The 15,849-nt window shown below is 40.5% G+C and overlaps 1 protein-coding gene and 1 long non-coding RNA gene across 4 annotated transcripts in view; one reads left to right on the forward strand and one right to left on the reverse strand.

Moving 5' to 3' along the window:
• Positions 1 to 15,849, forward strand: part of SLX4IP (SLX4 interacting protein) — a 142,953-nt gene that overhangs the window by 113,980 nt on the left and 13,124 nt on the right. For 2 of the 3 annotated variants that reach the window (XM_073003264.2, XM_073003274.2), the window contains exon 6: positions 1,031 to 1,119. In XM_073003264.2, the coding sequence (XP_072859365.2) occupies positions 1,031 to 1,119 (89 nt within the window). The remainder of the gene's footprint in view (positions 1 to 1,030; positions 1,120 to 15,849) is intronic. The other variant, XM_073003269.2, reaches the window with a different exon arrangement.
• Positions 3,843 to 12,936, reverse strand: LOC110086117 (uncharacterized). Its single transcript, XR_002301764.3, has 3 exons — positions 12,874 to 12,936; positions 8,097 to 8,182; positions 3,843 to 4,741 (listed from the first exon to the last, which is right to left on the reverse strand). It is a non-coding gene; the product is annotated as an uncharacterized LOC110086117 (long non-coding RNA).

The following is a 15,849-nucleotide window of genomic DNA, read 5'->3' on the forward strand; positions in this document are numbered from 1 at the left end:
TTTAAGTCTTAGGTTGAAAATCTGCCAGAATCATGCTCATCTGTAGTTCAGTGGCATATTCTTTTTAGACCATTTGATAAATTAACCTGCTTTGCATTTGATAGCAGTTCTTGGTAGTTATATGGTTAGACTGTATTGCCTTTTCACTCTACCTTTTTAAATGCACATTTTACATTTTTGTCCCTCTGTCTGGCTATGGATAGTCATGGTATCGTCACGTCCAGATTAGGTTACATTAGTCACCCTTGAAGACAGTCAGGAGACTACAAGTGGTCCAGAATGTGGCTGCAGGGGATCTGAAAAAAAAAGTTGTGCATTCAAATCATATAAATTCTGTATCAACTTCGTCAGTTACCAGATTGTTTTCAGGTATGATTCAAGATCTTGGTGCTGATCTTCTATGTGCTGGTTTTGGACTTAAGAAAGTTTCCTAGTGCTGCTGGAGAATAGGCACACCAGGTGCTGAGAGAGGATGCTTTCACTGTGGCTTCCAGGATTTGAAACCATCCCCAGAGATAAGTATGGCTGGCCCCTTTAGTGCCAGTTTGATTTGAGCAGGATTCAGTAGGATTCTAATATTTATTGTCCACTCTCCTGCTGGTTTTAATGGTGAATAGCAGGCACAGGGTAAACATCACATGTAGTTTGGCCTCTTGTGTCTAGTATTAATGTTACATGTTATCAAACAAAACACAATGCTGCAGGATTTTCTTCTTGCACTCTAGGAAACGTAGGCCGGTCTGCTTCATGCCTGTGTGTGGCAAAACCCTAGTGTTGTGCCAGTTCCAGACCTTGACTTCAGGAATTTTTTTGTTGGGCCAGAATGATCCTGTCTGTCAAGGGAGGAGTGAATGAAGAAGAAAGACTGGATGTAGCTTAGGGGAAAACCAAAATGTGTTGTATGATAAAATATAATTGATGGTTCAAGTTGGTTGGTTTACAACATAACTCTGAACTTGTCACAACACAAGGGGGAAAGGGTGCAACAATAAGTCGAAAGATGATAACTTTGTGCTTTCTTTTCTTGCAGATTTGCGTGTATTTCCAGAGCGCTTTGTGATTTGTGTCACAAAACTTGAATCCAGTCCACCTCCTTGGGTCAGTGAAAGTGTGGCACCAGTATGTATGAAAGACTATTAACAACTGTCATATTTTTCTGTGCAGTGGTTAAAAACGTGGGTGGCTTTATTGAGGCATTTGCCATTCATAGATTCTTGGCATGTGCTCTGGGTGGAAAATGTTACATAAATACTTGGACCAAAATGTTTAAAACTTGGAGTTAAAAATTCTTTTCTTGAGTTCACAAGCTCCACACCCGAGCAGGGAAGATTATGAGACCCTTCAGAAAGCTGGCCATTTCTGAAAATCAGATTGTTCCTGAAGATGCACAACAAGACAATTTTGTCCTTTTATTCTTGAATTTCAGTTATGCAAACTGACTTTAGGTAGAGGTACCAACTATATTTTGACTAAATTAAATATTGGTCAGTTGTTCAAAATTCAGAAATATAAGCAGGCATTGATTCAGAATGTCTACTTTTTCCTGTAGTGTTTAACCTTTTAATGCAATTCTTCATAGATTTGTTAGGAGTGAGCATATTACAGGTGAGGCTTAATAGGGTTTAACTAGCCTATCTCATGACCATAAACTCTTTTAACGGGCCAAGCAGTTTACATTATAACGTGGGTTGTCCCTTGCGCTGCTGTTTGTGCTCCTCGCAGTGCAGTCAGACATAGATCTTGAAAACATTTTTGTTGGGTTTTTAAAAACAATCCTGGCCATGCTATCTTGAGGATTCTGGAAGCTATAGTTTAGGAAAAGCACTTCTCAAAGATCTGGTCAGGTGCCAGAGAAAATAAATATGCAAATAAATACATTTAGTCTAACGATGTTCATTGGAATCCATTAAAATCTGGTTTAGAACCATGGAAGGAGAATATTCTCCCCCCCCCGTCCCCATTCCCACCCAGAGGAGTTCTTAAAAAAACTCATGTGGTGACCCACTTCCAAATCAAACCAAAGTGACTTCAGTAATCACTACTTTTATTAAATGAATTGTTTAAAGTGAGAGTCTGTAGGTTCTGTCACTTTTTCCCACTGGAGAAGATGTTGCCTTCAGAGAGCACAAATACGTTCCCAGCATTCCTACCCGCTTCTTTTAAATGGGAGCAGTGGAGTATCCTCTGCACCCCTATCAGCCTAGTTACAGGAAGGGTAACTAACAGGAACCAAGCAACATGCAAACTTTGGCACTGCAGATTGTAACTGCTGAAAGAAGAATTGCAAGTTCCATGTTAGTGCAGTGTCTGGCTTCGTATTGAACAAGCCAACATCAGATCAAGTAAAAGTCTCCCACCTACTAGTATTTTCTAAGCACATTTCTGAATACTGCTTAGGCCAAGTGATTATTTTCATTCATCAATGAAACAAATGGAAATCAAAGCCCCGGATTGTAGGGGAGCATAAAGATGTTCTCTCATGTTCAGCTGGAAAGCCTCAGGAGGCTGTGGCTGAGGAAAGGGCACGCAACATGTTCCCACTTTCTGTGCTTACTTAGTCAGTGTGCTGATGCTGTTCAGTATTTACATGTATGGAACACCAACGGTGGAAGCTGCCTTGACAGTATAATGAAGTGTCGGTTGTGTGCCTAGTGCATTTATTTATGAGTTTATTTCTACCCTTGCTGGAACCTCTTGGTTGTACATGAGCAGCACCTCATCAGATTTCTGCAGCAGTTTATGCAGTTTGTGCTCCAAATGTATGTAATATTGAACAGGATGCTGGCCCTTGCCTCCAGTTATCTGGGCTTCGCGAGCCTTAGAGCGCGATCCCTACCCTACAATTCACAGATTGCATTTTTCTCCTCTTAATATTTTCAACATATGCCTGGTGACCCAGTTCTTCCAATACAACAGTCTGCATTTCTGCTTTTATCCTGAAGATTTAGGAACTTGCTTTGTACAGAGCAAATCAACGTTCTTGTGCGCCCGTCCGGGAATTTAGGTACCGAAGTGTGAAGATCATTTAGCCAAATTTTTAAATACATACAGTATTTGAGCACTTTTCCTGTAATGCTGTTAAGGGAAGGGGCCATAGCCTGTTGGCTGAGTGTATGCTCTGCGTGCACGAAGACTACCAGGCTGAATTCCTGCTGTATGTAATGAAAAAAAAAGTAATGGAAGGGCTGAAAGAGATACCAGAGAGAGGTTTTGCCAGCTAAATGCGGTATTAAACTAGATAGTCCAAAGTTCTGACTCGCTATTAGTTAGCTTCATACTTCATATACAAGATTGACTTCTGCTTTGCATGTATTGGATACAAGCATATAGTATATTATCTTACTAATGTTTGAGTCTAGAATAACTGCTTTCATATGCCTCATAAAAAATAGTCTTCCAACAAGGGAAAGACCCAGCATTCTGTGCCTGGGCTCTTTAACTGACACTGAAGAGGATAGATCTAGAGGGAAATTCCTTAGACCTGGGCTGAAATTTGTCTGTCTTTTCTTGTGAATTTGCAAAAGACACATCATGTGGGTTTCAAACCCTCCGCCTCCCATTTTTCTGTTGAAAGATGCACGTGTGTGCTGCCAGATTGTGGAGTAACAAAATTTCCCCAAGGTATTTTCTAAGGAGGTATGTAGGTGATGTCATAATCCTGTGGTTGAGGCTTGAATCCCCTGGGTTGGTTTTTCGGATAAGGTTCTGCCAGATTTGGTGGCTGCAACAGAATGGAATCGCAGGTCCCTTATGGTTTTTAAGAGCAGCAGTATTCTCTGCTCATTGCACTGGGAGGAAACTTATATTTAGATTCTCACAATCATGCACACCCCTGGAACATCTTTTGGCATTCATTTTATCTACTCATATTTGAAATGCTGTTCTACAAACACACATACGCATAAATACAAAACACCGATCTAGGCTTTATGGGCTGTAGAGATCTCCTGAATAATGAGATGGAAGGATAATACTAATACATCCCCTGCCACTGCTCCCAAATTCCCATCACTTAGCTTTCACAGGGGTGGGAGGATACATCTCTCCCAGTATTGTTGGACTGCACCTGCTATCAGCCCAAGTCAGTGGTGCCAGGCTTCCAACCGACATCTGGGCACAGGGCTGTGCTTTATCCACCTATGTCTGAAGTAGTCCCTCGTACATTATCTAGGCCAGAAATTATATATTTGATGTATTTGAAATGATATTTAATTCTTATAGAGCTAATTCTTAAACAGCTAAGAGCCTATTTTCTGCTAGTAACACACAATTCAGCCAAAATTGGCATAACAGATTTTGGATAAATCTTCATGTCCAGTCTTTTGAAACAGACTCCTCTCTTTTTTAAATGTCCCTGATTATTTTCTTAGCTTTATTTCAAAATCAAGGAAATGGAAATCAGCTTGCTCTCATGGAAAGCAGGTCTTACAGTGTACAGACAGAGTATATGAGGGGATTTTTCCCCCTAGTAGAAAACAAAATTAAACCCTAGAATTTTTGTGTAGATCTTCCCATCATTCAATCATAGTTCTGGGCCCTCGTCGTTTAGTCGTTTAGTTGTATCCGACTCTTCATGACCCCATGGACCAGAGCACGCCAGGCCCTCCTATCTTCTACTGCCTCCCGGAGTTGTGTCAAAAGTTTGGGGCCCTAGAGCCTCTTATTATTTTGTCTCTGGTTAGCAAACACCATGTAGAGGGGAAAAATGGAGTGGTCCAGTCCAATAATTATTCTTTCTCTTCTGTAAAAATAAGAATGATAGATGAGCAACAGTATCAAGATCATTATCTGTTCACAGATAAAGTCCACATTATCTGAAATAAACAGTATTTATTCTATTATTTTGTATATTAAGGATGCTTACTCCCTTATGGAGCTTTTACTTTGTTCTTGTGTGCAGGGGTATTTGATTATGATGGTTGCTCTTTGTTGAACAGCAGTATATAACAATGTACTGAACCCATACCCAATATGAGTGGGCTGGAATCCCCACTCAGCCGTGGAAACTCACTGGGGAAGAGGAATTGGTAAAACCACTCCTTAAATATCTCACTTACCTTGAAAGCCCTATTAAGGTCGCTATAACTCATTTCCAGCTTGATGGCACAGAACACACACATGAAAGGGAGAGGGGTTCTAATTGGCAATTTCCTTGTATGATAGTTGTCACAGTTCAGAACATTTTATCATACATAACAAGATGGAGCTCATATTAATATATTCTTCTTATGTGGTGGTAAAATGTAGGAAGACCTTACAACTAAATGATTAAATTAACTGTTAAAATATCAGTAAATAGGTGAAATGGAAACTGAGCATGCATACAATCAATTAATATAAAATTAAGATGAGTAAAGAAAAATCACAAGTATGTAAGAATTGGACACAAAATAGAGCTCAGATGTCCTTTCCTTCTGATGTATAAAAATTACTCAATAAATGCTTTCAGTGTTTCCGAGAAGTCTCTTTTGTACACTGTTAAAATAACAGCAGTAAAGTTGACGAACAAGGAAGCTTGGATGGTTTCTGAATAAAACAATGTTATTTGTACTGATTGGAAACATATAGATTTAGGTTAGGGCAGAACGTCTGAGAAAGTAATGATAATTTCACTATCTATAACAATGGTTGATGTTTGTCAGTACATGAGGATGGGACTGAGAGACCTCTTGAAGGCTGGGACACCAGAAAGAAAAATATTTCTTTTTGTCACATGAATTAGCGGTAGTGTACATCTCACATGAAGTGGAGTTCATTTAAATTAACACCCCTTCTGTTTTTAATAAATGCCAAGACTGTGAGGAGTACAGAACAGTGACCCATGGAATGAGCTGGTATTGCTTATTTGTACTTCTGCTTCAGTATTAACTCCTCTTGATAGTGCGAACATTATGTTGTAATATTTCCCCTGCCTCAGTTCTTTTACTGGCCCACTTTACAGGCTCTTTCTGTAAAATTTGGTTTCTCTTACTTTTCATTAATATACATCACAGTTTTGTGAAAACACTGGTGTGTAAGTAGAATATTTAACACATTTATTCCTCCTTTCTAAACCGTAAAAATAAACTTGGTTTAAATAGTCTTATGCCAAGCACAATCTGATAAAAAGATGAAGGAAGATGAGGTCTGTTCTGTGTTAGAATCAAATCAACTTTATCAAGTTTCACTATGTGTCTGCAGTCTGCTCTTACTTTTTGGAAGTCAGTAACACAATTTCTAATACACACCAGAATAAAATAGAATAGAAGAAGAGTCCTCTTGGATTAGAATGCTAGCATTCTGTTTTCCTAGTGGCCAGATTGAAATCACAAGAAGACCAATGTAGATATCAAACCAATGATCTAATCAGAATGTGGAAAGGCTCTGTTCTGTACAAAAAAACAAGACCTAGAGCTAGCTGTGGTACAGACCATGAACTGCTAATGTTGAATACTTAGAATAAACCCGAAGAAGAACACTAGAACGGTCATCATGGCAAAGATAATATTCTTTAGGAATTTGAAAACCATTTTCATTACTGAACTCAATTAACCATGAACCAGAAGAACTGTGGAATTAAATAAAAGTTATTACCAAGGGAGAATATAAAACTATTATTCCTGTAGTCACAAGGAAAGAAAAGCATTGATGAATGAGTGAGGAAACTCTTAGTTGTTTTAATGATAAACAAGAAGCAGAAGTAAAAGATGAGAGAAATAGAGTCAGAATCCTAATTGGAGCTTTTGACTGACATGGTTGGACAAAGAGAACTGCTACAATATCATTGTAAGAGAAGAACACAATGGAACAAAACCAAGAGATGTGTTCCATGAGATTAAAAAAAAACACAGAAATTTAAACTAAGGTTAATAATAATAATTTTGTGCTATCTGATCAATTCAGACTTACGGCAGCCTTAGAAGGCTCAATGTTTTCTAAATAGTGAGTTCTTACAAGTGGTTTACAACTCCTTCTTCCGGGGGTATCCTGGGATGTGAGCTTGCCCAAAATTAGACAGATTATCTGTACTCCCAGGGAGCACAGTGGGTGATTGAACTATCAACCACTGGCTACTCAGCCAGATACCTAAACTCCTGAGCCATCCTGTCAGCTAAAGTAAGGGATAAAATATTGAGAAGATTAAATAAAAGCTGAAGAACTATACAGAATAGTTGCACAATTTTTGATTCCTTCAAAAAAAAAATTATTTATTTATTTATTTTTAAAAAGAAGAAGAAAGAGAAGTGAAGACGTCTCTTAAAGTGCTTGGGAAAAAATAAATCACAAGAGCAGTGGGATAATAATGGAGTTATCTCAAGGTGCAGAGACTGAATTTGTCAAACTCTGAACAAGAATTAGATCTAAAAATATGGAAAACAAAGCAATGGCTCACATGCTAATTCTAAGAGAGATGTAAAATATTGTAGTTACTGTAGGACTATGGCATTAATTTTTCATGCGAGCAAAATAAAGCTGAAGGGTTTAGAACAAAGAATTTTACCATGTGCATAACAAGAAAAGCTACTCCAGAGAGGAAGAGGAAGAAGAAAACTTCCAGGGGAACAGAATATTTTTAATTTTTTTTAAAAAAAGTGTTTCAAACAATCATTTTTCTTAGGGACAAACATATACAAATATAGTAAAACTGTAGAGCAAACATAGCACCATAAAACATAAAAATCCATAGAACCTCATGTTAGAAGGCTGTTATTAAAATAAATATAAAGGTCAGACAAGTCTTCCTTTCCTTTCCAGTTATCATGAAACATCTTTGAAACCAACATTTTAATTATTTTTGTCAACAGAGCAGTAGAGGATGTCCAAATTAGGCGTCATTTTCCAATACCAATATATTTCAAGTACCAATGGGATCTTTGAATAACGTATATACTACAAATATTAAGGTCAAAAAAACCCACACCTTGTCTTAGCCAAGTAAATGGATTCTGAAACTGGGGCAAAGAACCACCCACAAGAGTGCTTAGTATTGGAACTAAAGTGCAGTATATTGCTATATACAAGCACTTCTTGTAAATGGCACATCTTCAAGTATACATCAGAATGTAAAGCCTTCAGCATTTACTTAGAATTTATAGAACTATAAAGACAGAACTAACCTCATGAACAACAGTTTTCCATCGGCTGTCTACTGCAGTTGTGCTTCTGCGGTAAGCAGTAAGGATGATTGTTTGTGTCATGTCACCTGGGATAAAAATCTAAAAGATGGGATTTAGCTTCAGAAATTGTTCCCTACTTTAACCTCACTGCTTATCTAAAGCTATTTGATACTATAATCTGGCACAAGCAATCTAACTATAAATGGCAAGATCAAGGAGAAGTACTATTGACCTTTGAAGTCATCAACAGTTATTGTTCATGCTACCATAATTAGATCCTCAAACGGTTCTTTTTAATGCTGTTTGAGAAGTTGGCCTTGTGAAATAATGGTGTGTATTTTCCCCCTCTTCAATACATGAAATTCTTCCCCCACCCCCAAGAGAAGATGGAAGAGAGTGGCCATTCTATTTAGCATGAAATAGTGTGTGGCCGTACAAGATGGTTTATGGTTTCCATGTAAAGCGGTACAGTGAAACAGAGGGCATACAGAAGTCAAAGACATGAAAGACATGACTACTGTATTTGCAATGAATTTCAAGTTTTGAACCCAATATCATTTTAGCTCATGGATGTTTGCTGATTAGTGGCAACATAGGAGGCATTTGCAAGGGACAGCAGGAATAAAGCCTAATGCCTCTCTAAACCACCACCCTGAAATCTAGTTTTCTTACAGTCTCTTACTTAAGAGAAATGGAGGGTGGATCGGAGCAGGAAGACATGCAGTACAGTGGTGCCTCGACTTACGAACATCCCGACTTACAACCATTTCGAGTTGTGACCAAGTCCGGCCGCAAATTTTTGCTTCGACTTGCAGCCAGAGCTTAGAGTTGCAACTGGAAAAAGGCAGGGAAAAAAGGCGGGGAATTCAAATTTGCTAACTGTTGGTAGGCGAAGAGGCTGCTTCTTTGTAGCTCTTTCGCCCCGATGGTTAGAGAGTGTGCCTCAGAGGAGGCTTCGGACTGCCTGGTGCTGCTTTCTGCTCCTGAATAAGTACATTTACTTTGTTTTGCAGGGTGGGTTTGGGGGTGTATTTCCCCCCCCCCAGCCCCATCACACATTCGGATGGGGCTGGCTGTGTGTGGGGGTGTGTGATAATTTTTTTGGCGGGAGCAGATTAATGGGTTTCAATGCATTCCTATGGGAAATGGTGCTTCGACTTACGACCATTTTGAGTTACGCCCATCTTCTGGAACGGATTATGGTCTTAAGTCAAGGCACCACTGTACTGCAGGAAGTGGCAAGGAGAAGCAAAATTAAACACCCTTCTCCTGACCGCTTGTTCTCCACTGCAAATGCTTTGGTCTATTAACATGACAGAGGTCTGGGTGACCCTCTTTCTGTCTTACGTGTAGTTCTGCAGTGGTAATGGTGTTCATATTGGCACTTTAACCAAACAGTAGGAGATGCTTTAAAAATTAATAAACCAGAAATAGCAAAATTTGATCTTCATCACTTCCTAACCATCATCTCTCCATATCTGGTTCAATAAAACGTTTCTATTAAGGGGATATTCTGACAAATAAAAGAGCATAACAGCCCACCAGAAAGAAAGAATACACCTACCATGGCAGTGGTTTCTTCTTTTATGCAGAAAAGACTGCTGTGCTGGCTTTTTAAAAAAATTCTGACCTTTGCCCTCTTTTGTATTGTTAATGAACAGTAGATCTATTATCTGGAAATATTCCCTCTGAATCCCAACCTATATTCATGTGACATCATCTTGCAATCAGAAGTAATCACAATTAACATCTTAACCTTGGAATCATAATCTAAAGTGTGTATTGTAAATGCCTCTGAGCATACACAAATGCAGCATTTGTTTACATGTAGTCATAGCTCCTTTTCTAGGGTTGCCACCAATTCCTTTTCTGTGGTGAAACTGAGGTGTATAATACGGTTTATTGGAGCATTAAAATATTTTGAAGAGGCTAGCTTTTAAGGTCTGCAGGATTCTTCATCAAGTGGCCATTGCAGAATGTGGGCAGGAGGAGATGTAAAGAACTGCTGGAATAATGTAAGTGACAGAGCGCTAGAGACACTTTGTGTTGTTATGTGCCAACAAGTCACATCTAACTTGTAACAAATCTAATAGGGCTTTCAGGTGTTTTGATCTAACTGCTGAATGCGTTTTTATATAACTTGTCTTAGTTATTGTTTTATCCCTGTTGTAAGCCGCCTAGAGTGGTCTATTGATTAGATAGGTGGGATATAAATATAAATAAATAAATAAATAAATAAATAAATAAATAAATAAATAAATAAATAAATAAATAAATAAATAAATAAATAAATAAATAAATAAATAAATAATAAGGTTTATGAGATATTTAAGGAGCCTCTCATAGATACGCCCTTCTGAGTTTCTATGGCTAAGTGGGGATTTCAGCCCAGTCTCCTGTGTCCTTGTCTTATGCTCTGTCTGTTACATACACCACATCGGGTCTCAGAGATACTTTGGATGGAATCCTGGTGGCACCACTCCCCATGTGAAAAGCTGGAGACAATATCAGCCATGGCCTTTTATTTTTAATTAAATGTTTCCCTCTCCCCCTGCCCCCCAGCCAGGGATCTGAGGCTCCCGAAAGATCCCTTTCAACCTGGGGAAGCCTTTGGGGACCTAAGGATGGGAGGGAAGACTTTAAATGTCTGAAAATTGTCAGGTCTGGAACCAACAGCAGGTGTTTTGTTTTTGTTTCTACATTAGAAGCTCCCCTACCACCATTCTCCTCAGGATCCCAAATCCTCCCCTGGGTTGAAAGGGAATCTTAGGAAACCTTAGAATTGAGGAGTGGAGGGAATTTTTAATTAAAAACAAAAGGCCACAGCTGATGACATCAATCTTGCTGTGCCAACAGGATTCTGGCTACTGTAGTCTTTAGCAGTCAAAGCAAATAAATTAATATGGAACTGTTAAAAGTAACTTATGGCTACTTTGAATTAGTAACTTTCAGAAGAACTTTTCATTAACAGCCCTGATCTGATCTTGCAAACTCAAGGCTTCTAATGAGAATTCAGGCTTGATTTGATCCAGTACCTGCTTATTTGCCTTTCTGGCTATCCATGGTATCTATAAAACATTCCTCCAACACCACATTCTGAATGAATTGATCTAGTATGGAGGGTCTTGTTCTCCAGTGGCTCATCCTTGTTTATTCTTGGCCACCTTGGAAGATTTATTCTCTGCCCAGCAATTGCTGGCAAAATGTATAAAGTATGTACTAGGTTTCGTAATACAGTGGTGCCTCACTTGACAAGGATAATCCATTCCAGCAAAATCGCTGTAGAACGAAATCCTCATCAAGCGAAAATAAAAAACCCATTGAAATGCATTTAAAACCGGTTCAATGCGTTCCAGTGGGCTAAATACCTAATAGTCCAGCGAAGATCTTCCATAGGGCAGCCATTTTCCAGTGCCTTTAAAGTGAAAAATGCCTCCTGAAAACAGCGGGGAGCCATTTTGCACAGTGGGCAGACATTTTGAAACCCAACAATCAACTGTTTTCAGATCAGCGTAATGCGAAGAATTGGTTCCTGAAGCAGGGAACCGATTGTCGTAAAGCAATTTTGGGCCATTGAAACATCGTTTTGCGATCGCAAAAGCAATTGCAAAAACCTCACCGTCAAGCGGATTCGTCGTTTAACGAGGTAATCGTTAAGCAAGGCACCACTGTATTGTGCAGTAATCTGTGTTTTGCATGATATAAATAGAACAATTAGCTGTTCCCATTCTATAATCCATTGTCCATATATTCAATACCATGAAGGGTCCAAGTTATGACAATTTAAGTAATAGTTCTATATATTGCAGCAAGCTCTATCTCTTGCTTGTTATGCCATAGACCTACATGTTCAACAAGGTTCCTTTTTTGTAACAAATTCTCCTGCACCTTAAAGTGCTGCTGCTGCTTCATCTTCATCACACCCAGTTCTTTTTTTGCTGCTTTTCCCCATCTGCATGTTAGCCTCACAAACTTGGTCATGGAGTACATCTCCCGTACCTCTGTAGCACTTTAGCTGTTAGCACTAAAACTAAAACTCCCATTCAACTCTCTCTATCTCTCTCTCTCTCTTCAAAAGCAACAATCATTTGGACATACTTTCCCTGAAACGTTTCTGGCCTAATGTATGCTAACTTGGCTACCCATGAAAAATGTTCTGTACAATTATGGTAGGAATTTAAGCTTCAGTTTAAAATAGCCTACCTCTATCCAGTGTTCTCTAGATATGTTGGACTATATTTTCCCATGAGTCTTTGGGCTATGATAGGGGAATTGTGGGAATTATAGCCCAATATATCTGGAAGGTACCAGGTTTAAGGAAATAACTAGGAAACATGTGAGAGGAGCATAAGTCATGCTGTTCTTTTCCTCATCGCCACCACTGCCCCCTCTTTCTGAATTCAAGCTGTAGGTGAATTTGGCAGGCTTATAATGTCAAGAGGATTCTCCAGGTCTTGAAACTCATAATTTTCAACTCTTTTCTTTGAAGACCAAGTTGCTTGTATTAGAAACAAAGCATTAGAAACAAAGTAATCATAAATAGTCATTGGTGTGCTGTGGATACTTTTTGGCAGGTGCGCATGACATTTTTGTAGTTGCGTTCTGGAGACCACTTCTAGTCAAGGAATATATCCTACAAGCTGTGAGGGAAAATGCATCTTTCCAGCAGAAATGTGGTTGCTGCAGTTTGAAGGCTGACAAATGAAATGCATTTGAAACAGAAATATTTCCTTGAAGAAAGATCTAGGGATTCAGCAGAGCATTTCTTGCTTGTTACCTTGATAATCTGGGAGTGCTTCTCCACCCTTGATGTCTCATTTCAGCTGTGATCATAGCCGGGCTGGAAAGGAAGAGGCATAAGCACCTAAATGTTGGAACATACATTTCCATACTTGACATTTGAGGGGCAAGGAAGTGACTGTCTACTTGACCCAATCTCAAGCACATGTGAATACTGTATGTCCTTTATAACAATTTGCCAAGCGATTGTTACATACAGCACTGATGTTACCTGTCTGTCATGGGTTTGGAGGGAAAGTTCCATCCTATGGGGAGTGGAAGGCGGGACATCAGGAGGAGGGGCTGTACTGTATATATATGTGGAGCGTGTGTGAAGAAGCTGGAGAAGCTGGAGGAAAAGCTGAGAGAAGAAGCTTGAGTGGGAGTCTGTGTGTCAGACAGGGTACTACTGTGTGTCAGTCAGTACCAACCTGATAGGTTCAGGTGTCTGTATGGGTAGCCAGAACTGATAGGTTCAGGGTCTGTGCTTCAAGTTAAGTGTTCTGTGTGAACCAAACTGTGTGTATGTATGATTGAGACTAAGCCACGTTACTGTATCTTATTCACTTGATCCTTTTATTTTTCCTGTGTGTTATTTAATAAACCTTGTTCTTTTATTTGTTAAAAATCCATCCCTGGTCTGTGTGACTTCTTATAGGGAATGGTTGGTGGCAGCTTAGTTAACGTGTGGCATATCCCAGTAGGTCTGGGTTTGTCACATTGATTGGTGTCCAGCGTGTGGGATACGACTGGTCCAGTTGTCCAGTGGTCCAGCAAAGCCTTGGCAAGTGTGCCCAGAGCAAGGGGGGTCTAGTCAGGGACAATCTGAGAGCGCGTAGGTAATCTTCTAGGTGTGCCTCACGGGGAGGTGCGCTAGTAGAAGAACGTGTAACCTCAGATTGGGGACTAGATTAGGGAGCTCTGAGGCATCCTGTTTTGGCGGAAAAAAAGCTGAGGCAAAACTGTGTAGTAGCAGTGATCTAGCCTGCCTGCTGCGAGGCCTAGCAGAGGGGGGTAGACTCTGGCTCGCAACTGTTGCAAGTTAGTGCTGAAGAACAGCAGTAATCTATAGAAAGCTGGTTCTGAGGCAAAAGAAAAAAAAAAGTGGTCGCTTTATTTTGAGGCTTGACTTTTGAAAGCAGCCTGTTCTGGGGGGGGGGGATTATGCCCTTGACTCGAAGCCAAATGGCAGAAATGGGTGAAGTGAAAGACCCCCAGGTAGACCAAGGTTCTGAGGATGAATTTGGCTCAGTACAGGGTGACAGCACGGGAGAACAGAACCCAGAACTCAGGAAAATGCTCATAGCCCAACAGCATGAACTGAGGATGAGGCAATTTGAAATGGAGGAAAGATTAGAGAGAGGAAAAATGGAGGAAAGGGAAAGAGAGAAACAAAGGCAATTTGAAATAGAGAAAATGGAAAGAGAAGAAAGAATGGAGAGGGAGAGAGAGAAAATTGCTCTGGAAAAAGAAAGAATGGCGTTTGAGTTAAGAAAATTGGAAATGATGAATCAGAACAATAATAACAATAGGGATTCTGAGGGAGGCCAATTGTCTAAAGCTGACCTGAAGAAATTCCCTGTGTACCACAAGGGAGATTGTCCTGAGGTGTTCTTTTCCCTAGTGGAAAGAGCGTTTGTGGACTTCTCAGTAAGGGACACTGAGAAGATGACCATCATGCGATCTTTAATCAGTGGCAGCCTTGCAGAAGTCTATGCAGAGATGCCAGAGGAACTGATGAAAGATTTTGCAGAGTTTAAAAAACTGGTGTTTGCCAGACATGGGATAAATGCGGAACAGCTGAGGCAAAGATTCAGGTCAATCAGCAAGAAACCAGAGCAGACTTTTACCCAAGTGGGGGCCCAATTGGTGAGGCTGCTAGAGAAATGGCTATCTCAGGAGGGGACAGAGACCTTTCAGCAGCTCAAAGACTTGATAGCGCTGGAACAGTTCTATTCAGTCCTGCATGGGGAACTGAAATTCCAGGTGAGGGAAAGGAAACCGAAATCTGTGGCAGAAGCAGCCGAGATCGCAGATTTTATTTCCCAAATAAGAAAGCCCTTGGGTGAGGGGAAATCTGTAGGTAAACCCAAAGAAACCTACAGCAAGTACTCTCAGGGACCAGGGAAAAGCCAGCAAGGGGGAGGGGCCCATGGTGAAGGGAAGCCCTCAGACATGAAACCAAGACCTCAGATTTTGGAGGGAAAACCAAAACAAGATGAGAAAGACTCAAAATACACCAGAAAATGTTATTTCTGTCAGGGAAAGGGCCATCTAATCTCAGAGTGTGAGAAATTAAAGCAGCTAAAAGGAATTGTGCCTCAGGATTCGAGTGGAACCAAGCCAAAAGCTGTGTTCCGTGTCCAGAAAGAGCAAAGCTCCTTGTCACTGAGGGAGCCTGTTGCCATGGCTACTCAATCTGGAACAGTTACATCTGCTGATCAGGCTGAGGAAAATGGTCCTCTTGTGGAGGTCAAGCGCTGCTTGCTCGTGAGAACAGATTCTCAGTTGTTTGAAACCGCAGGGGTGGACGTAGGAATACTTGACCATCAGTATAGGGGGCTGAGGGACACTTGTTCCCAGGTGACCCTGTGCCATCCAGATATTATTCCTAGGGAATATATAATCCCAAATGAGAGCATGAAGGTGGCAGGGATTGAGGGGCAGGTGATCTCACTGCCAGTAGCGGAGGTACCTGTGAACTTTCAAGGCTGGAGGGGAGTTTGGCGGCTAGCGATTTCATCGACTCTGCCAGCAGCCGTGCTCGTGGGAAATGACCTGGCTGAACATGTGAAACGGGTGCTAGTGATTACACGTTCACAAGCCACCACGGGGACAGTTCAGGGGGGTACTGATGAGCCAGAGACGGAAGCAGAGGGGAGTTCAGAAGCTGTGGTGGAAACCTTAACCACAGACAGCCGATTTGGCCAAGAGCAAAAGGCAGACGCCACTCTCCAAAAGTGTTTTGAACAGG

The sequence above is a fragment of the Pogona vitticeps genome, chromosome 1 (genome assembly GCF_051106095.1).
Source record: "Pogona vitticeps strain Pit_001003342236 chromosome 1, PviZW2.1, whole genome shotgun sequence".
NCBI classification, from domain to species: domain Eukaryota; kingdom Metazoa; phylum Chordata; class Lepidosauria; order Squamata; family Agamidae; genus Pogona; species Pogona vitticeps.